At 45.6% G+C, this 24,686-nt stretch overlaps 1 protein-coding gene across 1 annotated transcript; it reads right to left on the bottom strand.

The window, feature by feature from the left end:
- Positions 1-1,026: 1,026 nt before the first annotated feature.
- On the bottom strand, positions 1,027-23,124 carry serpinh2 (serine (or cysteine) peptidase inhibitor, clade H, member 2). The gene is made up of 5 exons (XM_030429720.1): positions 22,797-23,124; positions 21,534-22,177; positions 16,964-17,056; positions 16,130-16,362; positions 1,027-2,393 (listed from the first exon to the last, which is right to left on the bottom strand). The coding sequence occupies exons 2-5, from the start codon at positions 22,168-22,170 to the stop codon at positions 2,088-2,090; spliced, it is 1,269 nt and encodes a 422-aa protein (XP_030285580.1). The 5' UTR covers positions 22,171-22,177; positions 22,797-23,124; the 3' UTR covers positions 1,027-2,087.
- Between the last annotated feature and the right edge of the window lie 1,562 nt (positions 23,125-24,686).

Genomic DNA, 24,686 nt, shown 5'->3' with positions numbered 1-24,686 from the left:
CTCATATGTACTAATTGAAGCAATGTCCCTTTAAATGATTTCATTGGCACGTGATACTAACCCGTACATTACATTGTACATATACTGCAGCTGCTCCATGCACCACAGAGGAGTGGTTTTCTTAGCTTTCCTTTGGAAGATTATGCCTGGCTGAGCGGATGTGGACACGCATGCGTTTGTAAGTGTTGTGAACTGAATGAAATGTGAAGGTGAGTCAGCGGGGAGCTGGTGTTGGAATGAGCAGGATTGATGTGCTCACAGCGGACGGCCTCGGATCCATCATCGGCTTGTCTAAATTGAGCTCCCCGGTTTATTCACTGTAGAGTATACCTGCAGTATAGTGCCCTTTACGAGTCTCTGCTGCACAGAGGCCGCTGCGGAGAGGTCATTGTGGTTGCTTTATTCACACATGAACGCACAACCAACACACACACACGCATGTACGCCGCATTCTGTTGCCGAGCAGACCTGTGCGGAGGGCTAAATTAGGAACAAAGCTGTGCCGGAGTGTTACGGGAACAGATTCGCTGAATGCTGTGCATCAGACCGGCCAGCTGTGTGTCTAGACGCGGTTACTTAGCAGTGTAACAGGGCAGATGTAGCACACATTCTAACTGACAAGGAACACTGAATCTACCAAGTGTTCTTTGTCTGTAAACCCACGGGCAGGCCAGCGGACCGCAAACGCACTCTGTATCGATGGACAGAAAAATGGCGAGGAGCGACTATTTTTTCCATTCCCCTGTGTGTTTTATTTCCGTTATTCATTCGTGGAAATGGAAGTAAGACATTTGACCTTTTTCTTGTTTGTTGGGAAGCATGTAGTGAGTGCCTGCACTTTTAAGACACTAGTAGCCTATCAAGTGTTGCCGCTCAAAATCCAATAACAGATGCCAGAATGGGGCTTCCATGCACCCTTGAGGCTCAATGTCAGCCAATGCGGTTCAGGGCAGAGAAAGAAAAAAATGCCTTGTAACGGTGCTGTCAAGAAAGCTGGAGCAGTGGTAGTCCACATGTTTCGACGACTGATTGTTTTTGTTTTTTTTATTACGAAGCTCAAGTGAAAAACAGAATTAAAAACGTACATATTTATTAAAAGAAAAAAAAAAAGCACCTTCTCAAATATTCAACAAACTACTCCAGGTCATTCGCATATTCCAACCATCCACTCTGGCGCTCGGGAAAACATATATACAAATGGAAATCGATAGCTCTTTCAATAGCTGTAATCATCAGAAATATTAAGCTGTTACATTTAAGTCAAGCGATGTCAGTCATGTTTGTTTCCAGCGGCATAACGGCGTCATTGATCCTTGACGGTATTAAGAGATTAAAAGGTTCCCCCGTCCTCTCCGTGTTGTTGACAAGCGTTGTGACTCATTACGGCCATTAGCATTAAGCTGGCTCATCAATAAGCACTTGGCCGATCCATCAGTCTTCCTCAGATCTAGCCCAGGGGACCCCGCCTAGGTCCCTGCCAGCTCCGAGAACGGCCTCACGGGCACCCTTGATCGGTCGGTCACCACGCACACACACACACACAAGCACACACACACAAGCACCTGCCCTGGTGTTGGATTCAAGTGTCACTGCGCGCCGCTCTTCGTTAAAGTTCTTTGTTGATGCTGCTCTCAGTGTTGTGTCAGTGTACCCACTTCTGCTTGTCAGCGTGTTGGTGTTTGTCAATGCACTCCTTGTTTGTCATTTTGTTTTGTGTTGACTTGCTCACTGCGGCCTTGGCTGTGCGTGTATGTGTGTGTCTGCGTGGGCGCAAATGCGTGGGAGACGAGTTACTGTGTTGTCTGTAGCCGTCAACTTTCGTAATGTCTTGCACAGAATCTTCATTTATGTATGCCATGTAGGTGTCGGTGTGTGTGCGACTGCGTGTCAGTGTCGGGTATAGCGGTGTCAGTGTCAGTCAGCGCGAGACTACGCCGTGTCAATGTATGACAGCCAGCTGTAGTCTGATACGACAGTGTGCCACGGTGAATGACAATGTCCCGACTTAGAAACCAGTGTGTAGTCTTTGAGAGGGAGTGTGTAAGAGACGGAGCCAGAAAAAGAAAAGCAAGAGGTGTTGGAGGGTGCTACAGCTCATCGTGGAGGGCCTCTCCCTCGGCATGGTCCAGAGCTCCAATCAACAGCAGCGCTCCGGTAGTGTTGTCTCGAGCGAAGATGATGAAGGGGTGATCGGCATAGAAGAGTTTGGCCTTTTCTATGTTCTCCTCCTCTAGTTTGTCCTCTCCTTCCCCAGCTTGGGCAGCCAGCTCAAGGGAGGCCCACTGGAGCACTCCACCCAGGTGGAGCTTCCCCTTGCTCTTTTCTGACACCCCGGAGAAGTCGGCTACCTTCTGGTCCCAGGCGTCGGTCAAGCCCAGAGCAGACAGCGATTCCTGGATTCAGAAAACACAGGGTGATGGAATTAATGGACTGCCTTGGATTCAGTTAACCACAAGCATGTTTATATAGAGACGTCCTGCTATTGTATGCGAAGGCTGCCAGGACGCTGATCAATTATGCGCGCCAGAGGACCAAACAAGTGGGAGGGAGGCACATTTTAAAATTTCATGATGCTTTGACCTTCAGAAGTGAGAAACATGCGCTGCCCTTCCCCAACCTCGCCACATGATGAACGTAAACATAAACACACCCCGCCAAGCAGTCAATCAGTAACTTTTTAAAAAGGGGAGTTTCTCCACCGTGTTTATTTACTTTCTATACCGAAAATTTGAGATGGGATGGAGGCTGACAGTTGCCCTTGTTGTGAGCTGGCAGAACAAAGTGGACGACAGGCAGAGAGGAGACGGAAGGAGGAAGCAGAGGATGAATAATTTAAGAGTGATGCCCCGCGACCTCAGCACCTCCTTTGTTTTGCCTCTGATATGAATTCCACAGAAAGTCGTCGTCATGACAGGTAGTTTATCCTCCCATGGCAGCGGGCCACTCACAGTGACAGGCTTCTCCAGGGGCCAGGTGAGTGCATGTGCGGGCGCGAGCGTGCGACTGTGGACTTGGTGTGTGGATGTGCGGTAGGGCCACGGCTGGAAGAAAAGTCGCAGAGGACGGCGGGTGGGCGGGCCCTAGCATTGTTTAAACTTCAGCTGATTAGACTCTTCATTGGAAAGACGAGAGCACTACATCATTTGGACGAGTTGTCTGGAAATGTCTGTGGGTGCTGCCTTGTTGGCTTTCTTTTCAAAACCACATTGTTACAGCTCTGCTCGGCTCTTAAAACCACATGCTAATGGGCAACGGCAATAATCCCTGCAGAATGTGTTTCTGCTCAAAAGTCGAGATGTGCATGCAAGAGGAAGGTTTGACTGGATTATATCGGATTCTGCCTAAACATGAAATAAGTAGATGTACGTACAGGTGTTGGCATCTGTCACTCCCTTTTCCAGTGTTTCCATGCAAAGCTCCCCCTTCACACAGACACACACACACGCCAGCACCTGCTCTAATGCACTTCTATTGTCCTCATCCATTATTCCTCCTCTCTTCCTCCACGCGCTACCACTACATCACTGTCTTCCTCCACTGCTCTGCAACTTGCCTGGCATCCCCATCCCTCATCTGCCCCGCTTGCCTCTGTTTTATCCCACTCCGTCTCTCTCTCCCTCTCTCTCTGCTCCTAACTCAGTCTTTTTCCTCCCCGCCTCATCCTTCTCCCTCTGACAGGGCAGCTCGCCCTGGTATATATATCGCCCCCTCAACTTCTCGATCTCCACCGGCAAGTGATTTCAAGGTTTCCCGCTCCTTATCTAACAGGGAAACAGAAACAGGCTTAAGCCGGTGGATTCCTCGGATTGCTGGGAACAAATGCGTGTGCGGGGAACAGCAGCTGGTGTGTGTCTCTCTGCGCCACTCCAGCCCATCCATCCTCGTTCTCTTCACCAGTGTTCCTTTTGGAAGCAGATCACTTGACCTACACAAGTGCAGGTACAACTACGAAGCATATAAATAGTACAAACCAGCCCCGACTGACCCTAGCCCTTTTACCCAACTCTCTTACTCTGCTCGTCAAGGCAAAAACACTTGGTTAGGTTTTTTTTTGGTTTTTTTTTTTTTTTTTTTGAGTCTTTAAAAATTTAGGGACCCTGTGGCAGCACACTGGGAAGAGGGCCAGGGTGTCAGAGGAGCCTATGGAACCCTTGTGCACCACGGAGGTGTGGCACTGCATTATGTGTGGAGAAAGACCTCTGGGAGGTGCTCTTTGGCTGCCCTTTCTCTCCGAAGCGCCGCATGAATCTTAGATGCAACAGCACTGGGCGGACTGCTGATGCCTCGCACACAGCATCAACGAGCTATTTGTCTGCGAGTGAGAGCCACAGGCACTGTCAGCTGGTGGTTTCTTCCGTGTGTGTGTCTGTGTAGGGCTTACTTGGCCTACAGCAGTGCAGTCTAACCAGGCCTGAGGTAGCATGGCATCAACCCTCAGGCGTGCAGCACTCCGCATCACATTATTTCAGCCTGATGGGTGAGCCCACTAAGTAGCTTGTTGGGTGTACCTGTGGGGGTTTTAAGTGGATACGTTGTGGCAGCTGGGGCATGTCACAGCTCCATATTCGAGGGGTCACTGCGGCTGATGTTACGAGACTGAACAGCCTTAATAACGACGATGGGGGTGAGAGAAAGATGAAGAGAAGCAGAGATAAAATGGGAACTGCTGACGAACATTTCTCTATTTATATCAGCTGCTGCTCACAAACTGTTGGACTTATAAACAGGGGAAAGAATTTAAGACCATTAAAACCAAAGGAAGACCACACAAAACAACCATCTCCATCCAACGCCAGTATTTCTTGTCTCGACGGTCAAATATGGGGATATGCTGAACAACTTGCTGTAACTGTTACAACTAGACTGCATTAAGTCATACCACCCCGTAACCTAATATCCCATGAAAATGGTTGTGTGTAGTACTGAATGTGCTTGTGTAAATATATCCAGTATATTTTTTGTAACTGTTTATTGTTTAATTGCATGTGATTTGCATATTGCATTTATGGATTTTAGGAAAGCAGAGGAGTCAAGACAAATTTCCCCCAAGGTACAATTAACTATATTCTTTCCACTTCTTTCCGCAAGAACTCACATATTTGTGTTCTTGTACAAAAAAACAAACTGACATCCAGGGCTGGGCGATATGGCTGAAAAACGTATCACGATATAAGTGTTTTAGATCAGTCGATATCAATAATTATTGATTTTTTTTTTTTTTTTACCTATTTGAAATAAGAATGTAAGGGGGGTCAAGCACGTGAATAAAATTCTTGTATCCAGGCTTCTCAACTGTTCTGAGCGGTAGCAAGTCCTTCGCTAAATGATACGCCACTGCATCTGTTATTTCTTTATAACGTTTTGATGTTTTGTCATATGGCACTGCTGCTGAGTACCTTTCCATGGTGGTCTGTTGGCGCTAGTGTGGTGTTCCACCTGTACCGGCAGATGTCGATGGCTGTGGCTGTTCGACCCTGCTGTACTCAACGGATGAGAGCGGCTGAGGTGGTAAAATAAATCTGTCGTATTGCCAGACTTGGTAGGGACGACGACCTTGCATAGTTTGCAGACAACATAGGTCTGACTCTTGTCAGACTTGAAATATACGAAATACTGCCAAATTGGTGACGTGACCTTTCCTCTTTTATCCCCAATTTCCTCTCGTGCTGTCGCACTCATTTTCTCCTTTCACTCCACGGCATTCTTTTTATTAAAGCAGTTATGAGGCACGATGGCAAAACATAAAAGTGCTACTGTGCATGTCACTCAACAGGTTGTTGCTTTGTTCATGCCACCAACCTTGCTTAGCTGTGCCAGGAGAGGTCGAGAGTCTAAGGCCCTTCCTCTGCCTACATCCCCCAGAATGCGTTGTGGTTCTGGATCAGGGTTTATTTCCTGTTTTGTTTTTTTTTCCTAATAGAGTTCAGTGAAATTATCGAACGTATTTTCTATTGATATTGACCACGTGTCTTTCGCGATAGATATCGTTATTGCTTATCGCCCAGCCCTACGGACATCAATAAAAAACAACTTACCTTGCTAATTAAGGCAAAGGAACAGAGGAAAAACATTTAATTTGTATGAGATAGTTGATAAAGGTCAATGGCAATGAGAACTATTTCAGAGAGAGCTGGAGAGAGTGAACTTTGTGATTGTTGGTGTGAGCAAGAGTGAGAGTGAATGAAAGCCTAGCTGTGGATCTGGACCGAAAACCTGTAGAACCGGATGATAAAATAATTGTCATTGTACGCAGCAATATTATGCCTCGGGGCAGCAGCTAACAAGTATTACCACTATTGATTATATTCTGGATTAATCATTTGGTCTATAAAATGCATTGCAGTCTTATCCTGCCAAAATCTTAATGAGAACATTGGGTATTGATCGGCTCTGAAGGCAAATTATTTAAATTTGAAACACTGCACACTAACCCAGACTGTGATGCCTACATCGTGACTATGATCAGGCCAACGCTCATAAAGAAACTCGGGGTAAAAATATACTTAGTGCTCCACTGCTCCTGCACGGTTTACGCCTCCTGTTCCCTCTGGCTCACAAATCCAACCTGCCAAATGATTCTTTTAAGCCGTTGCCACCTTTAACAACTACAGACATGTTCTGCTTAATTCAATACTGCCCTTAACATCCTGCGTGGGTGGTCGAGTATGCAGTATGTGGCGCTGGCATCATCACAGCTCCATTTCATGGACACATTTAATGCAGGCTTTTTAGAAGAAAAAAAAAAAACCTTTTCTCTATTAGCTCTCTTGAGGCTTCAAAGCCTCTCCATCTCTTTATTGAGACTCATCAGCAAAACCGCTATTGGTATCTTATTTACATGGGCTTTTACCTCTTCTGCATGGTCAATAGACGAGCTGTGTCTCATTCATACGCTCGCATATACACATGAACTGCCTTTTATTCCACAGGGCAATTTTTACCACAAATGAGAAAGGAAAAAAAAAGCCTTAGCTTTTAGTGAGATATTCGACTAATGGCCATGAAACACATCTGATTAATTCATATGATGCAGCCCTGTGGTGGCTGCATTACAACAGCTGTCTCTCGACACTGTATACTGTGGAGTGAGCTCTTGTAAATATTTGATGGCCTTTTGACCTCATTAGCCGTGATTGAGTGAGCTCTCCGGTGCACACTCATATGTCTTAGTCACCGACTGGAGATACAGCCGGAGTGGAGCTCGAACTGGACCATTAGTGTGTACGTATGTGTGTGTGGCCTGGTCAGCACTGGATCAGAGACAGAGGGAGAGAGCGATGAGGGTGGTTTATTCGGTGACCTCTGGGCCAGGCTTGTTAAGAGGGTTCTCCGTCTCTGGCTACAGACTCCGACACAGTCTGCCCTTCACCAGAGGAGAACACCACAAATAGGCAGACGTAAAGAAAGAAATAGGCAGAAGTCTGCAACTATTTATAGCTCTCTGTGACACTCTCCGCCTTGTCCCCGAGCGAACATTGACCCCCCCCCCCCCTCCCTTGTCATCCTCCACCTCTACTGCTCACTTGCCTGCCGAATGTCACTTCTATTTAGGTCAGCGGAGCCGATGTGATGCTGACTGATGGAGTATTACAGTCACAAGTGAGACCTACAAAAAGGAATTAAGATTCTTGGGGATGATATGACGGAGAGCACAGAGGTGAAGGAGGTAATAGGCATGTTTGGATGTGGCAAATCCATGCAAGAATTCTGTTTGCTCTCATTTGCCTCACACAGAGGACACGAGTGTCAGGGCTCACACGCACGCACACGACTATGATCTTCTGTTTGTCCAGATGCCGCCCCCGAATCTCGGGAGTCCATGGACATCCCAAGGACTGACAGACAGAGTGGTAAACAGTATTAACACACGGTGATGAGCAATTATTTGCCCGACCCAATTGGAAAAATGATCGTCAGAGAAGACATGGCAGGCTGTCAGTGGCCACAGGGGCTGGACAGACAGACAAAATGAGATCAGAGCAGGCTGAGGGTTTGTTCGGAGCTTTTGCCCTTTCATAATGAATCAACAAATGCACTTCTCTTTCTTGAGAGGGCAAACGGAGGGAGACATCTCGTGACGACTCGGAGAAGAAGAGGTCGAAACATTCAAGTGCTTGTCCACAAGTAGGCTACATAATGAGAGCAAAGCACAGCTACTTCCAGTTATTTACAGGTAAAAAAGAAAAAAAAAAAGTACATTTCTTTTCTCTTCTGGCTGGCAAACTCTCCTGCAGAGACAAATAGGGATTCGTGCAACAGTATGTTTTGTGCTCTTTTCCCTGGCAAAGTTATTGCCGTGTCAAAAGGAGTTGTTTCAAGCTTTAGCTCTAGATTACAGCCTCCTCCCCAGAGTGTCCTGACAATGTTAATGTCAAAAGCTTGTTCTTCAGGGCATGGCTAGCAGAAAAACATGGCAGCGCAACTCTTCAGAGATGTTTGTTAAACTAGAAAGAGGGCAAAGTGGATTTCATCAGTTCATGATGAGGTTATAACGTACATGGTAAAGAGGACATGGTATTAGGTTCCAGTCAGTGTAGCGGGCCCTGGGGAAATGGCTTTTACTGGCATGCCCTCTGTATCTGTCAGCTTCAACTAACCTCTCTCCCTCTCGTTCTACCATGCATGTGTCACTTGTCCACAACTCTCTATGAAACAAAGAGTGCGTTCTGACTGAATGTGATGCGAATTTTGGAGCAGATTGACATAGTCAAAGATACAAGATGATGCAAACGAAAGACGCGATTTATGGGACTAAGGTGGAGACAAATCTATGCAATGAAAACGTTTTAACTCAACAAAATACTTTGTAATACTACATAAATCAGGAGAGCAACTAGAGAAAAAGTACAGGAAAAGTCGGAGTTTCAGGTGAGCTCCGAGTCTGAGCTGTCTCATTAACACATGCACACAGACTCCATCCGCATAGAGGTCCTTTGCTAGCTAGTTATGGGTAGCTAGCTAAACTGTCAGTATGCTGTCCATACAGTCAGCAATTACTACAAATAATGCAACGCATTCAATCTGAGTGCATCTTAAAATCTGTCTTTTACTGGCAAGTAACAGTAAGTACAAGAGATTTCCCAGTTGCATCTTTGCCAGTCCAGCAATATTTAAGTTGATCGCAAGTGTAATCCTTTTTTTTTTTTTACCGTGCTCTGCTCACCTCAGCCAGGCTGTGGAGTGTTAGCAAGTTAACAAATCAGTCACAGAAAATCTTCTCTGCTCTGCACTTTTGCCAGTTTAAATGTTGGCCAATGTTTCCCTTGGAGGGTCATGTCAGCAGTCACATTTACTCTGCAAGTAACTTGATGAAAGACCCAAATTAAACCTGGCTTTCGTCAGGGTTGTGTCCTCACAGCAAGCTGGTGTCCGTACTCAGCCAAAGATCACTTGTAAGGGAAGAACCTCTAGTCTGTATCACCGCTGTCCAATCTCAAGAGGACTGAGTGTTTCTGTAGTCCTATAACTCTTACCTATTAAACTAGTAAAGGTAAAGGTTTTTAAAAAAGGACCATCAACATTTGGATGGCTCGGGCCAACTTTAGTAGGCCACAACTGTTATTTAAGCTCTCATATAAACAAACCTCATGGTGGCATCCTTACTGAGTATATTATTTGGCAAGTGGAACTGAAAAAGTAAACCTGCAGAACTATGAATTCAAATAACACTGGTACAATAAGCTTCAGAGGAAACTTTCTTTTTTCGTTATGACCCGCATCAGCAGGACGGTCTCAAAGGTGTGGAGGCCTGTGTGATTCGAGCAAGTTGTCTGTGCCGATGACCCTGCTATGGACCCTGCGGCCCGGTCAAATACGTGCTCTTACAGCAGCTAGACAACTATCCAACCTTCCAGACAGCAGCATGGTCAAACCTCTGGTTTGGCCTTTATGAACCTTAACAACCCCCTGCACTCACATTAGCATCAGAAGCCACTAAGCTGTTGACTGTCTGCCTAGTGCTCCTCCCGGCTTTCTCTCTTCTGACTCAGACCGACTACCTGCTGGCACTGGGGTTAACAGGAGCAGAGACGCAGGCAGAATACCAGCTGGACTATGGCATGACCTTTGTGCTCCTGCAAAAGGAGGTCTGTGGGAGGTGTCTGAAACCCACAGAGGAGCTACAGGCCATGGTCATCCTCGGGTCCCTCTTGGCCTCCTCACAGCCGGGGTTTGACTCTCTGCTGAAGGCTGTTACAGCCCCAACACTGTGTGTACAGCTGGATGCCCATCACCTCAAGAAAGAGAGGAGTGACAGGCAAACTCACCAGAGACAGAGTCTGGATTTAACTTGAAGGGGCAAGACAGGCCACCGCTTCAGTTACTAAGAACACTAAAGCGGAAGAGAAGGACGGACAAGTAGGCAAGAAACAAGGGCTGCAGGTGAAGAACGCATGGCGGAAGAGATGCACAACATGGGAGGCAGAGCAGCAAGGTACAAAGACAGAAGCCCTTCTCACATGGAGACTCTGAACTCAACTCAATTCTCCGCACTTGTTTGTTCACACAGAACTGAGCTGCTCTGGCGTACAGCCGCACCAGTGTGTCAATTCGCACAGCACGTGGCTGCGAATCCAAAAGAGGCATGACCAGACAGATCACGACGTTGAGATCTGTGTGTTTCTGTATGATGCGTTTTCCCCGGTGTCCACCTGTTAATCTCAACATGCACCCACTGACTGTTTATAATCAGATGGATGCAGTTGTAATCTGCATCATGGAAAGTGATGAAGTTAAGTTTTTCACTCTTAATTACATGATTGAAATCAGTAAACAGGATGCTGTTTCTTGGGAAGAGTACCCTGAAGTCTTGGTCAGGAGGGCTGACCGTCGTGTTCTTGGTATTTGTTTTTTTTTTTAAGAGGACAGACAGCATGACAGAGGCTTTTCCACATATAACTGCGGTATTATTTTTCTTCATATAAGTTGCCAAAGACACTATACACCGTGTTCCAAATTATTACGCAAATTTTAATTAAGTGTTATAAAGATTACATATTTTGTTTTTCAATTAAACTCATGGATGGTATTGTGTCACAGGGCTCTTTAGATCACTGAAATCAATCTCAGACACCTGTGACCAATTAGTTTGCCAGGTGAGCCCAATTAAGGAAAAACTACTTATGAAGGGCGTTCCACATTATTAAGCAGATGACCATTTCCAAGCAATATGGGAAAGAAAAAAGATCTCTCTGCTGCAGAAAAGCGTGAAATAGTTCAATGCCTTGGACAAGGTATGAAAACCTTAGATATTTCACGAAAACTTAAGCGTGATCATCGTACTGTTAAGAGATTTGTGGCTGATTCAGAGCACACACGGGTTCATGCAGATAAAGGCACAACGAGGAAGGTTTCTGCCAGACAAAAACATCAGATTAAGAGAGCAGCTGCTAAAATGCCATTACAAAGTAGCAAACAGATATTTGAAGCTGCTGGTGCCTCTGGAGTCCCACGAACATCAAGGTGTAGGATCCTCCAGAGGCTTGCAGTTATGCGTAAACCTTCTATTCGGCCACCCCTAAACAATGGTCACAAGCAGAAACGGCTGCAGTGGGCCCAGAAATGCATGAAGACTAATTTTCAAACAGTCTTGTTCACTGATGAGTGCCGTGCAACCCTGGATGGTCCAGATGGATGGAGTAGTGGATGGGTGGTGGACGGCCACCATGTCCCAACAAGGCTGCGACGTCAGCAAGGAGGTGGTGGAGTCATATTTTGGGCGGGAATCATGGGGAGAGAGCTGGTTGGCCCCTTTAAGGTCCCTGAAGGTGTGAAAATGACCTCTGTAAAGTATGTGGAGTTTCTGACTGACCACTTTCTTCCATGGTACAAAAGGAAGAACCGTGCTTTCCGTAACAAAATCATCTTCATGCATGACAATGCACCATCTCATGCTGCAAGGAATACCTCTGCATCATTAGCTGCTATGGGCATAAAAGGAGAGAACCTCATGGTGTGGCCCCCATCCTCCCCTGACCTCAACCCTATTGAGAACCTTCGGAGCATCCTCAAGCAAAAGATCTATGAGGGTGGGAGGCAGTTCACATCCAAACAGCAGCTCTGGGAGGCTATTCTGACATCCTGCAAAGAAATTCAAGCAGAAACTGTCCAAAAACTCACAAGGTCAATGGATTGTGAAGCTGCTATCAAATAAGGGGTCCTATGTTAAAATGTAACTTGACCTGTTAAGACATTTTTGATTGAAATAGCTTTTGATTTCACCAACTATGACCTCCTAATGCTGCAAATTCAAAAAATGAGCTTTTTCAGTTATTAACAACCTTTAAATGTTATAAAACTGCGTTGTGCGTAATAATTTGGAACAGTGCGTTTTAAGTTTTTTATTTTTGAAAAAATACTGTTATCATTGGGAGGTTTGTTGAATAACATTTGAATTCATTAAATAACAGTTGATGACTTGAAAATTATGCTGACTGTCGTTTGCATCGACTATTTAGGAAAATCTGAGAAAAATATAATTTGCATTATAATTTGGAACACAGTGTAAGTTACAACATTACTGTTGTTTGGTCCTGTAATGTTGCTTTGCATGCCATTTCTTTTTTATTTGATTAGTGAAGGATCTGTTTAGCTGTCAGACTGTGAACACCATCAGATCGACGCGGCGCCCGTATCCATTAACACAGACGCCGGCTCGCCTCTGCTGTGGCTCCGATGCTACCTCTGGAGGCCTAAATAAAAAGAAACTGGCATTTTTGAGTGGTGACAGACAGAAAGTTTTTGAGCTAGAGAAAGAGTTCAGACAGAAATCAAGGCTGGCAAAAATCCACTATAAAAACAAAGTGGAGAGGAAATTCACAACAGGGAATGTCAGGGAGGCCTGGCAAGGGCTCAATACCATGATGGGCAGAGAGCAGAGGCCTGCCCATATCAAATGCACTGATCCCACCTCTTTTGCAGAGCAGCTTAACACATTCTACAGCAGGTTTGATAATTCACAACACCCATTGGGAGATAAGACCCCCAGCACTCCCAACACTCCCATCACTCCCAGCCCCTCATACACATCAGTTACAATAGAGAAAAATAAAGTGGTCCAATTTCTGTCCAGAGTGAACCCACAGAAATCATCAGGCCCAGACAAACTACATGGTCGAGTTCTCAAGGAATGTGCCACTCAACTTGGGGATGTCATGACTCAGCTCTTCCAGCTGCTTTTGGACTCAGGTTTTGTTCCTCATGCATGGAAAAAATCCACCATCATTCCAATTCCCAAGACCACAAAAGCTATGGCCCCCAAAGACTACAGACCAGTGGCTTTGACATCTGTTCTGTGCAAGTGCATGGAACGGGTGGTGTGTGACCTGCTGACCTCCTCAGTCGCAGACAAACTGGACCCACTCCAGTTTGCCTATAAAGCAAAGCGAGGGGTGGAAGACGCCTGCCTGACACTCTTGGACGCTGTTACCAAAAACATGGACCACACTCACTCATGTTCCAGGATTTTATTTATGGACTTCTCCTCGGCTTTTAACACAGTCAACACGAACATCTTATCAGACTGCCTCACTGAACTACAGGTCAACCCGGTACTGGTCAAATGGATCAGAGACTTTCTACAGGACAGATCACAGCATGTAACGGTCAATGGAAAAATATCCACCAACATTATCATAAACACAGGGGTCCCACAAGGTTGTGTCTTATCACCCATTCTTTTCTCCATCTACACAAACAAGATAACCTGCAACATGGACAATATGACACTTTTTAAATATGCTGATGACATGGCCTTGGTGGCTCACCTGACAGACTCTAATAGCCTAACAGCATATCACCAACAGGTGGACTCACTCATCACTCTCATTGAGGAGAGCTTCTTAGAGCTTAACATCTCTAAGACGAAGGAGCTGTGTTGCTGCAGGAGAGTGACACCAGGTGACTCCGCCCAACCACTACTGCAGCCACTGAAGATCAAAGGGCAGGAGGTGGAGCAGGTGGAGGCGTTCAGGTATCTGGGCATTGAGGTGGACAGAACACTGTCCTTCTCTGTCCACACTGAACACACCTACAAAAAGGCACAACAACGTCTCTTCTTGCTGAGGAAATTGAGGAGTTTTAATGTGAGCAAAGACATTTTAACAGTCGTTTACAGATCACTCATCGAGTCAGTCCTCACTTACAACATCTCATCCTGGTACACCTTTCTTTCCGTCAGAGACAAATCCAAACTGTCACGCATCATCAAACACGCAAGTAAAATAACAGGCACCACACAGTCCTCCATCTCAGACCTCCACACACAGGCAGTCAGACGCAAAGCCACCTCCATCATACACGACCCTTCACATCCACTCCACAACTCATTCCAACTCCTTCCTTCAGGCCGTCGCTACAGGGTCCCACTAGCCAGGACAAACTTAGTGAAAAAATCATTCGTCCCATCCGCCATCAACATCATCAACAATGCACTATAAAATCCTTTTAAAATCCTCATTCTGTATTGCACGTATGCACTGTATTTATTTTATTTTTATTATGTTGCTGTTTTTATGTTGACTGCACATCTGTGAACACGTCAAAGACGAATTTCCACTGCTTTTTGCAGGGGACAATAAAGTTTTTTCTGATTCTGATTCTGATTCTGATTAGACCTGCAGCCAACCTGTCCCAACTCTCCGCATCTGAAACTTTCACACAGAGGACGATGCAGAGAATCGGCGCACGATTCCCGCACTCAAAGGGCAGTGTGAATGGGGCTAGAGAGAGAGGAGGCAACGGAGCCAAGTGAGGAGGAAGAGGAGTGACATTATGAAAAGAGAAAGACGTTCTTTAAAAGGGGAAGAAAAAGTGAACCAAGATAAGCAGAGGGGAAGTCAGGAAGACGAGGTGGCCAACACAGAGGCAGTGAACAAAAGAAGAAGAAACACATGAAAAAACAAAGGACATGATGATGATGGCGAAGAAACAATGAGAATGATGACCGGATTTCTTATATGAGATATGGGAGACCAGATGAGGTGGAGTGAAAAATGATGCACTGTGTGGACACAGGAAATGAACAAGAGATTGAAACTAAAAGAAGAAACTACAATGGAGGCAGCATGCGGGATCCACTCTGTCAAATTCCACTATGGTATTAAAAAGCTGAGCAACCATTTCCACTCCATTGCGCATTTAATGGACTGTATAAGCACATCACCTCAGGCCCCTGTGTCAGGTACAAAAATACAAATGAAGAAGAATCAACCACTTATTCTTACAGAGACACCTGTGGATCCCCCGGAATAAAAAAAACACCACCAACCCAGAGCCAGGGCACATGAGGTGACTCTGGAAATTAGGCCAATCCGAGATAGGCTGCGTCTGGTGGGGATGGAGCACCTGGCTGCTCACACTCACTCCAAGGATTTGCCACAGCCAACTAAAGCCCATGGGAAATATTGAGGAGCTGCAGCCGTAAGCGTGCCACGAGAGAGAGGGAAAAAAGGATGCAACCACAAACCTAGAGGATGTACCTCACATAAACCACATGATCTAAAATGGAACAGTGTCACAGATGGCCTACATTGTAAAGTCAGTGACAGAGAGGAAACTACTGAAGCCCCTCTGATCGCATTCTTAGTGTTTCTGAGCAAATCAGGTGAGGAGTAAGACATCAGCCAAGTCTTTTATCCAAACATTTCCGAGCAGCCAGCCTCAGAGATGCCACACTGCCTGCCAAAGAACAAAGAGGCACGATGCATTAGCCTGAACTATTGGGAACTTAACCGTTCACGGCAAATGGAAAACATTACCGTGTGATTTATTTAGAACTTGAGTGTATCACGGTGCAAAGTATAAGATGTGAGGTTAATAATTGATGTAGGCTGAGGTCAGGTTTATTTCATCTTATTGTCTTAAGGCCTATTCCACTGCAACCCTGTTTCCAAACAAGTTGGGATTCTGTGCAAAAACGATTACAGTTTTTCGGCGTTCTCCAGCAATGGAGTAACATTCTTTAAATCATTTTTAAAAAGTGGTGAATCTCACCCCATCTTTGCCTGTGAACGATTGAGCCTTTCGAGGATGCCCCTTTCATACCCAGTCATGCTACTATCACCTCCTGCCTTTCAAGTTATCATTACAGTCCAGTGCATGTAGTAATAAAACTAGGTTTTGATGGACTGACCTGCAGACTGAGTGTGCTACTGATGTTCGCCTTGGGAAGCGAAATGGCCACGCTGGTGACATTGGCCTTCGCCAGCCAACTTGATAGCAGCTCCGGGGTCAGAAGCTTCTCCAGCCTCGTCAGACTCTCGACGTGGAAGGGAAGCAGGAGCACCACGCTGGCCTTGCCTCCCCATAGCGGCACCTCCAGAACCTGCACCATGTTTTCTATGTCCTCATGGTGACGGTACAAGCCTGGAAGAAAGGACCGAAGTAGGCATGCAAGGAGTTGAGGAACGATCGGAGAGTCAAGAAGAAAAGAAAGCTTTATGCTGTAATGTACCATGTTTTGCTTCTCAGCAGTAGGTCAGAGGTCTCCGCAGCAGTTCTACAGCCGTTCCGACTTGCATTTTCACACGTGTCACAGCAGTTATTTGTTTCCACCTGAACTCTCACCCCTTTAAGTGAACTGAACTATAGCAGAAAGCACTACAGAGTTGGAATAAATCCATTCAAACATAATGTGACTGCAACCTTAGACTGTATGGCAATAGATCACCGAATAATCTTTTCTCATGAATCGGAAATGACATTATAAGATAACATTTAAATAGAATACAACGTATCCCTACCACATCTTTAAGCAGAAAAGCATTCCACCTTGTTGTTTTAAGACGATACATAAAAGATGAAAAGCGCGTTAAATAAATCAGAAGGTACACAGTGATAAATAGGAGGGAGGCAGATTGGACCTTACAGATGTTCGAGCCATTTCAGCATTCAAATTGCTTCTCGCTGCATTTATTTGCTGGCAGGAGCACAGAGCAACAGACTGTGTTTTTTTTTTTTCTCTTACCTGCTCTGTGCATCATCATCACTTTGGTGTATTTCTTCCCCAAGAAGGTACGATGATCGGTGCTCTCCTCGCTGAACTCTCTCTGCCACAGCCCTAAACAAGCAGCCAAACAAACACAGGGGACAGAGCCATTTTGAATACTCAGTGCCTGACATGTCGAGTCTGTAATAAAAATACTGAATGATTGAAAAGAGGTGAAAAGGTGAACACTGGGTTAAACAATGCCATGTTCATAAATACATACAGACCTGATACACGGCGACACCGGCTGACACTGCTCATGAATCTTCAATATCTACTGCCCATTAAAAAAATGTCTACCCTTCTCAAAGCCGCTGTGTTGAGAGTGCTATACTGAGGCAGTTATGAGGTCCTTAAGGCCACGCTCTCCCATTCACTGCCCACCGCATCCCACTTGGCCCCGCTAACCCCATGACAGCTGTCAATTTAGGAGGGGCTGAGAGAAGTGGAATTACTGTCGTAATAACCTCACAACACTTTCACAAAGCCGCAGGCCATTTCACTCATGAAGAGGACACAGAGCGGAGTGAGGTCGACAGATTACGACTTGTACTTCCGTCACTCTTTGTCAAGGACAACTGGAGCGCCACAACTAACCATGATTTTCAGTATTGATTAATCGGCTGAAAAGACTACTACTCTCGTGACACAATGCTGAACTGCAAGAAGGCCAAATGGCTCATTTGCCCTGATGAAAATTAATAGACTGCCTGCTTGGCCAGTTGGCCCGATCGTGAAATTCTTGCATTGGACAGAGTGTGCAGAACTTTCCATTCTCTGTAAGATCGATAATCAATAACTCATCAAAATGTCAGGAACAAAGTAAAAAATACCTCTTGCAAGTTCCAAGAAGTCAAGGTGACACCATTAATCATGTCACAACAATCCCAACTAAACGTGAAAAAAAAAAGATAGAAGCATGACTATCCAAGAGTTAATAGCCAATATGCGAAGTGGTGAGCTAAATGCTAACAACGGCATGCAAACAAGAGTCGAATGACAATGCTAACATGTTGATGTTGTATGTATAATGTTAACTATGTTCCCTGTCTTAGTTTACCTTGATAGCATGTCTGCAAATATTTGATAATTAGCACTAGACACAAAGTACGTAATTAGTTTTGCTGGTTCAATAATTTAAAAATATATAGAATTATATGAAATACATGAACAAAGAAGGATTTTGACATTGATGGATATGAACAGATGGATACGATGATAAGAGCACTGGATAAAAACTTAAGAGAAGTTCCTAAGAATGCTCCAGAGGGGGTCATGAACGTGTGCCATGACAACCCATTAAATGGTTGTCAAGACAAAACCACAATCGACCTCATGGTGGCGTGAAGGGAAAAGTCTTTGAAATCCCAAAACTCCATCGCAATCCATCCAATAGCTGTAAAGATATTTCAGTCTGGACCAACCAGTGACTGATGCTGTGCATTCCTCCTCGGAGCCAGGTTTAGCATGGCGAAAAAATATGCGATTCTCCCTCCGAAGCATGCTGCTGCAAGTCACAGACATTCGCTCCGTTTCCTGTAACATCAGAGAGGAAACATGATCGCGCAGGAATTCAAAAACAACTGGCCGAAGGTTACCTGAAGTGGCAGCCATGTTGATGAAATGATGTCCAAACGATGAATCATTCCTCCAAATGTGTGCGTGTGTAAATGCAAAAAGTTGTATCTAGCAGTGTTTTTAATGACCTCACCAGCCTGCACAGAGGACTCTGTTGATCTCTGTGTGTGGCTGTGTGGGCTTATGTCTAGACGAGCGAGCCTGCTTTGGGTTTAGCTCTGCATTATCTTCTTTTATAGGACAGCATCGCAGCGGAGAGATCGCTTGAAACCTGAATCCATTAATATCCATCAACAATAAACAGCGAGACGGTCGCACGAAAGAAATCCAATCGCGCGCGGACTCACCAATTCATACTGTAAACTTCAGGCCAAAAAACCATCGAATCAATGAGACCGACCAGCTCCCTCGGCTCCCTCATCAACTTTTGATTACAAGTAGTTGTGGTATTTCACAAGCTATTATTAGAGGTTAAATATGTGGGGACTTGTTGTTCTCTCTTGCCTTCCCTTCCCTCTTCAAGTTCCCCGTGTTGTTGCGTTATCTTCTGTCGAAGTTTCTCTCTGCCGTTTTATTTTCCACAATCCTATTTTTCTCCTTCCGTCTCCAGAGTTTGTTTGTCTAAAAACAGGAACAAAGCCTGAATTAATTAACTGGTGTGGTCTGGAACTCCCAAGGTAGGCCTTTTACATCCCTCCACTATGTCTGTCAATCTCTCTCCCACTCTCAACAGGCCACCCTCTCTTTACTTTTCTCGGTTTTTTCCTTTTTACTTTTCTCCCGTTTATTTTACCCTGCGTCTCTTTGTCCCCTTCCCACCCAGAAATCCCTCCCTACGCTGCTCTTTTTAAGCAGCCCTCTTGCAGTTCTCCTTGCTTTTAACATCGCTCTGCTATAAACATGTTCCACAACTAATTGCCCCTGACCTTCCCTTTCTTTGAATGCTGCGACAGCCCGGGGAAGGAGAGACCTCGAAGATCTTTTTTTAATTCTCCCCTTCAATAATTAAGTGAAGAGGACTAAAGTGAAACAAATAAAATTGGGCAAGGAAGCAGATGCCTGCTCGGCGCCAAAAAAATAAATCCCGGCACCGTCTCCGAAACCATTACGTTATCAGAAAACTCCAAATTACCTTAGGACCCTGAAATCAAAGACAAAAATAAGAAAAGTTGGGACAAACGGTGGGCAGCGAGTAAGAGCAAGAGGCAAACTATTGACCACTTTTAAATTATGAATCAAAACTAAAGGAATCCAATTTTCCGTAATCTAATTTGTGAGCTGCAATCTGCTGCGTAATCTAATTTGTGTATTTTCCTCCATAAAATTAATGAACCAACCAACGAGGGTCGGTTCACAGAAAAACTAATTTTGTAATGAAGTCAAAACATCAAACAAAGAGAATTAATTAAATTGCTTATCAATGTATAGTCTGTCAGGGAATGTTATTTTCAAAAGGCTGCCCGTCTATTGGCAACCTGTTTTCCCTTCATCCGCCTTGCCTTTCTTTTGCACCTAATAAAAAAGACTACCTGCAGGAGGAAACAGAAGGAATGGAGGCAGATAGAAGCCGATAAGGATGTGAACAGGAGGAGACATGTGGGAAGAGGAGGAAGAGGAGGAGGCAGGGGTAGATTAGACACGCGATAAACGGTGACAAAAGCACGAAAACAGAGAGGAACGCCGCAAAAAGAACAAGTGAAACAGAAGGATATATTTAACACCTTATCATCTTTTGTGGAGACTGCAAACAAAAAATTGAGATCCTACGTCAGCAGGCATGCAAATCTTGCCTGTGCCTGAGAAAAAAGAGATGGCAGATTACATTCCTGAAAAGTTGTCAGGAAAAATGGATAATAAGCGAGTTCTTTAAAAGACAAACACCTACCAACAGCCAAATATGAGCTAAATGAATGCACTTTTTAGAACGGGCATGATGACGAACGATGAACTTCAGATGAGGATTACGTGGATATGTCCTCAGGATGCAACTGTTCAGTCACAGATGGGGCTTCTAACCGACCGGATTTGTAGCGAAACACTGACTTGTTTCCACCACTGCAGTCCGTCACAAAGAGCAGATCTGAGCCAAGCTGTGCCGCCGCAGACTTGGAGCGCTCCAAGCACAGATGTTAGGCATGACACCGAGGGAGAGAGTCTGGACACTTGTTACTCAATTATTTAAGATGACACATCACCCCCCAATGGAAGATGAATAAGCTCTCAGTGATAGACCCCAGAATCATCCTTTATCTGCTGTGTCCACCAGCTGGAGTCCACCGCATGCATGCACGCACACAGGAACACACACACACACACTCGCGCACACGGGTGGGCATGCTGGCACACATAACCTAGTGGGCAAATTGGCGTGCGGGCTCTCAGTGCTGCCTGAGCACTGGAAACGGTACATGCGCGCGTCATATTAATATTCTAAGACTTCTCATCCAATGCAGCTTACAACTTCGATTCGGAGACGTCGCATAATTGCAATCGAGTCCACAATTACAAAGAACAGCAGCCTGTTTCAGCATTAGTCAGTCCAGCAGAGCTGCCGCGGTACGTGTCTACAGCCAACGAGTTCATCCATTGGATACTCACCATAATGAATTATGCAGTGGGCTGCAGAATTGCCTCACTTAGGGTCACAAGCCAAGACTGTTTTGGACACACTTACATATGATGATGCGTTTGCAGACTATTTTACAGCTATGATTTCCCAGTACTTTTTTCCAAGACATTGTGACATTGTTTTTTGACCCCTCTATGACAGTAAACTGGATGTCTTTGGGCTGTGGACAAATCATGACTTTTGAGAACGTCATCTTTCACTATCACCACCTGACATTTTACAGACCACAACCGATTGATTAATTGAGAAAATAATCATCACTCGCAGTCCATCATCACTAATCACATTAAGATCCGAGTGCAGACAAGCCCACATGCAAACTGCTTTTGTAATTCTATTCACCTTTGAAGCGAAGGGCATTGGCCAGTATCAGGGCTCCAGCCTTAGCCTGGACTTTAGCCGCTAAAGGAGCTCCCTCCAGCCCACCGAGCCCGGCTTTAGCCCAGCCATGGAGCTGCTTCAGGTCAGCCTTGGAGTCTCCTTTCCCCAGGGCCTTATGCTGCAGCCTGAACCTGGCCTGGCTGTCCTTCACAAACGCCTGGCTGACTGCTGGGGCTTGCTTGGAGAACAGAGCTGAGGATGTGTGCAGGTGGAAGCTGGTCCCGTTGGCGTCAGTGAAGCTCTTCAGTGTTCCAGAGAGAAGCTCCCCAGCTCCAGCCTTGGTGGGGGGTGAGGTCTTGAGGAGGTCTTGGAGCTGGCTGGCCGTGCTGCCCGCTGATCCTCCACCCAACGCTCCAAGCGAGGAAGCCACAAGCAGGGGGGAGAAGAGGGTGTTCACTGAGCTCGAGTCCGAGCGGAGGGCCTGGTACAGGCGCAGGCCCAGAGCCCAGCTGGGGTCACCCTGAGGTGGAGGAGGCGGGTGAGGTGGAGGAGGGCTGGCTGGGGCAGTGGGGCTCTTCTTGGATGAACCAGCAGTGCTGCCCTGCACCAGAAGCACTGGCAGAGAAATGAGGATATAGACAGGAAGCCTGGGCAGCATGGCAGATCTGGAGCAAAGCACAGAGAGAAAAATAACTATTTGTGTGTGGATGACAATGAGAGGAATAAAGAAAGCATTTCTCCCATGTATAATACAAGAAATATAACTCTTCAAACATATCTTGACCGATTTTTCAGTGCATTTCCGCTCGCGCTGTTATTGCACTGCTCATAGTTGAGATAAACCAATATCAACACTGCCTAAGGGTTCCCTCCATGCTGTACAACTCCTACTTGTGCAAACAGCAGCACAGCTCCTACTGTGCCACAGCAGTAAACTTGATTTTATAAAACCCTCCCCACTCGACAACATGGTTATTATCTCACCCGCCGCGCGACGAAAACACAATTTGACAATTAACTTTTATGAAGTTTCAAAAAAGAAAAAGCTTTTTAGTCTGGGACTGAACGAGAGGGTGGAAAGGATAAAGTAAAATACGCGTTTTGCTATCATGCCTGGGAAAAAAAAGAAAAAAAAAAAAAGATTCGACTCATTGATTTTTTGCCGAGCCGGTGACGGGAAACATCTGCCGTCTAGTCCAGCCTACTTTGTTATGATACCCGAACAGCTCTCGGCGACAAGGAAAGAAGGAGAGAGAAAAAAAGGCATGTTTGTTGAAAATTTACCGTTAATTAAATCTAGTTTTATCCCCACGTCCTCCGCTGCTGTCCTTCGAGCTATGTGCTCCTCAGGAAGTGTGGCTGGGACTGGGAGCTCAGACGTGGCAGCTTCTCTCGGAGGAAGTTCACCGTCTCCCCTCGACTTCACCCCCCGGTCAGCTAGCTGTCTGCTTCTCCAGAAACTTCCAGGCGTCCCGCATGAAAGACGTCGAACACGACGTTAGAACGGGATTTACCCCCCGAAAACACCAGCCACAATAGCTGTATGAATGTGACGTGACGCAGTTCTTTTTAAAGTTTATGCTGGAAAATGGTTTCACAAGTAACATACCTTTTTAAAAAAAGGCGTCATAAAAGTCCCTGTTTCCCTCTCTGGCACACGTCACAGCTAAATATACAGCCGCGTGCGTGAAAATAACCGCTCTTTACTTAGGTTTGGTCGTTTTAAAAGTCAGATGTGGTATCCGTGTCCCTAAGCGGGCATAATACGTTTATGCTTTACAAAACCATAATTAAATATCACAAAATCTCTGTAGAGTATATTATAGCTGCTTTCCCCTTTGGAGTTTGGCAGGGGTTACGTGCGTGTAATGCTGGGGCCTGGCGTGGGTTTTTAAAACGCACAGGAATCCACCAGTTGCAGCAAACGAGGCGTCTCTCCCATACATTCAAAAGAGCGCTTTGTGGCTTTGCTCGGATAATCAGCCCTCTTGTTCTTGGCTCACTGGGGGTTGTAGTTCCCGGAGCCATTCAAGCGGGGTCGCTAATGGTCTTCTCATCGCCTCGGCTCGGTGACCCCTTGCGAGGGAGGCTGCAGCGTGCGGGCCGCGGCCTGACATGCAGCCCTCCCCGGTGGACAGGATGTGGAGCACAGAGCCAGCTCTGGTTCATTTCAGCTTTACCTGTTAGTTATGATTTAGAGTTAAATCTGTCCACATTTCGGGATAGTAATTAGGGAATTGGTAGCTTTTTTTTTTTTTGCTTTTTTTTTTTAATGCTAGTTAATGGAATGAAATTTTGCAGGGGACCACACACTCCACCTCACTTTGCAGTAGTTGCACTAATGTAGTCTACTGTCAGGGAAAAGTAGGGCAGACCACGCAGGCCTCTATTACGCCTGACCCTTCCGAATGTCCTCGTTCTGTATTCTCCTCATTTCCCTGTTTTCTTTTTTTGTGTGTGTGTGTTTTTTTTCTCGCCTTTCCCAAATTGTACCTGCCCTCTCTCTCTCTCTCTCTCTCTCTCCCCGGAACAGAACAAGAAGTGGGAAAAAAAGCAGATAACTTGTAACACATGGCTCCGGGACGGGGATTATTGCCCCAAATTGAAGGATGGAGAATGGTCATATAGGGCTCTGATCAATAAATGTAGAGATAGACTAAGGAGGCTAGAGGAGGATCAGAGAGGGATATGGAGGAAGATAACTGCTCGAGACCACCAATGCTCAGCAATCAGGCCGAACATGACAGCTTGTAGACCCAACCAATTATTTACCACAGCCAAATCAATAGAGCTCTCTCGGAAAGATAACCATCAGCAGCACTATCTGGAACACATTCACAGCAGAAAGCACAAACACACACTGAGCACTCTGCTCGCTGCCACTCTCACTCTCTGTCTCTTTTGGAAGCACACACACACACACACACACACACACATTTCCCTCGCAGACACTTAGTTATCACACTTCCTCAGAAATAAGACTCAAATTATTGAACTACTGGACGTCCACTCTAAAAAAAAAAGAGGAGCATTTACACAGCATATGTCAAACAGCGGCCACGGCAGATGTGAAAAATGAAATCAAAGGCATTAAACGGAATGGCATCAAACGTTAGAGGACACATACAAACTAGCACACGCGATAATGACGCCGAGATGTGTCAGCGGTGATGA

Source organism: Sparus aurata, chromosome 10, assembly GCF_900880675.1.
Source record: "Sparus aurata chromosome 10, fSpaAur1.1, whole genome shotgun sequence".
In the NCBI taxonomy this organism is placed as follows: Eukaryota; Metazoa; Chordata; class Actinopteri; order Spariformes; family Sparidae; genus Sparus; species Sparus aurata.
The sequence above is the reverse complement of the archived record's forward strand: the minus strand, read 5'-3'. Positions and strand labels throughout refer to the sequence as shown.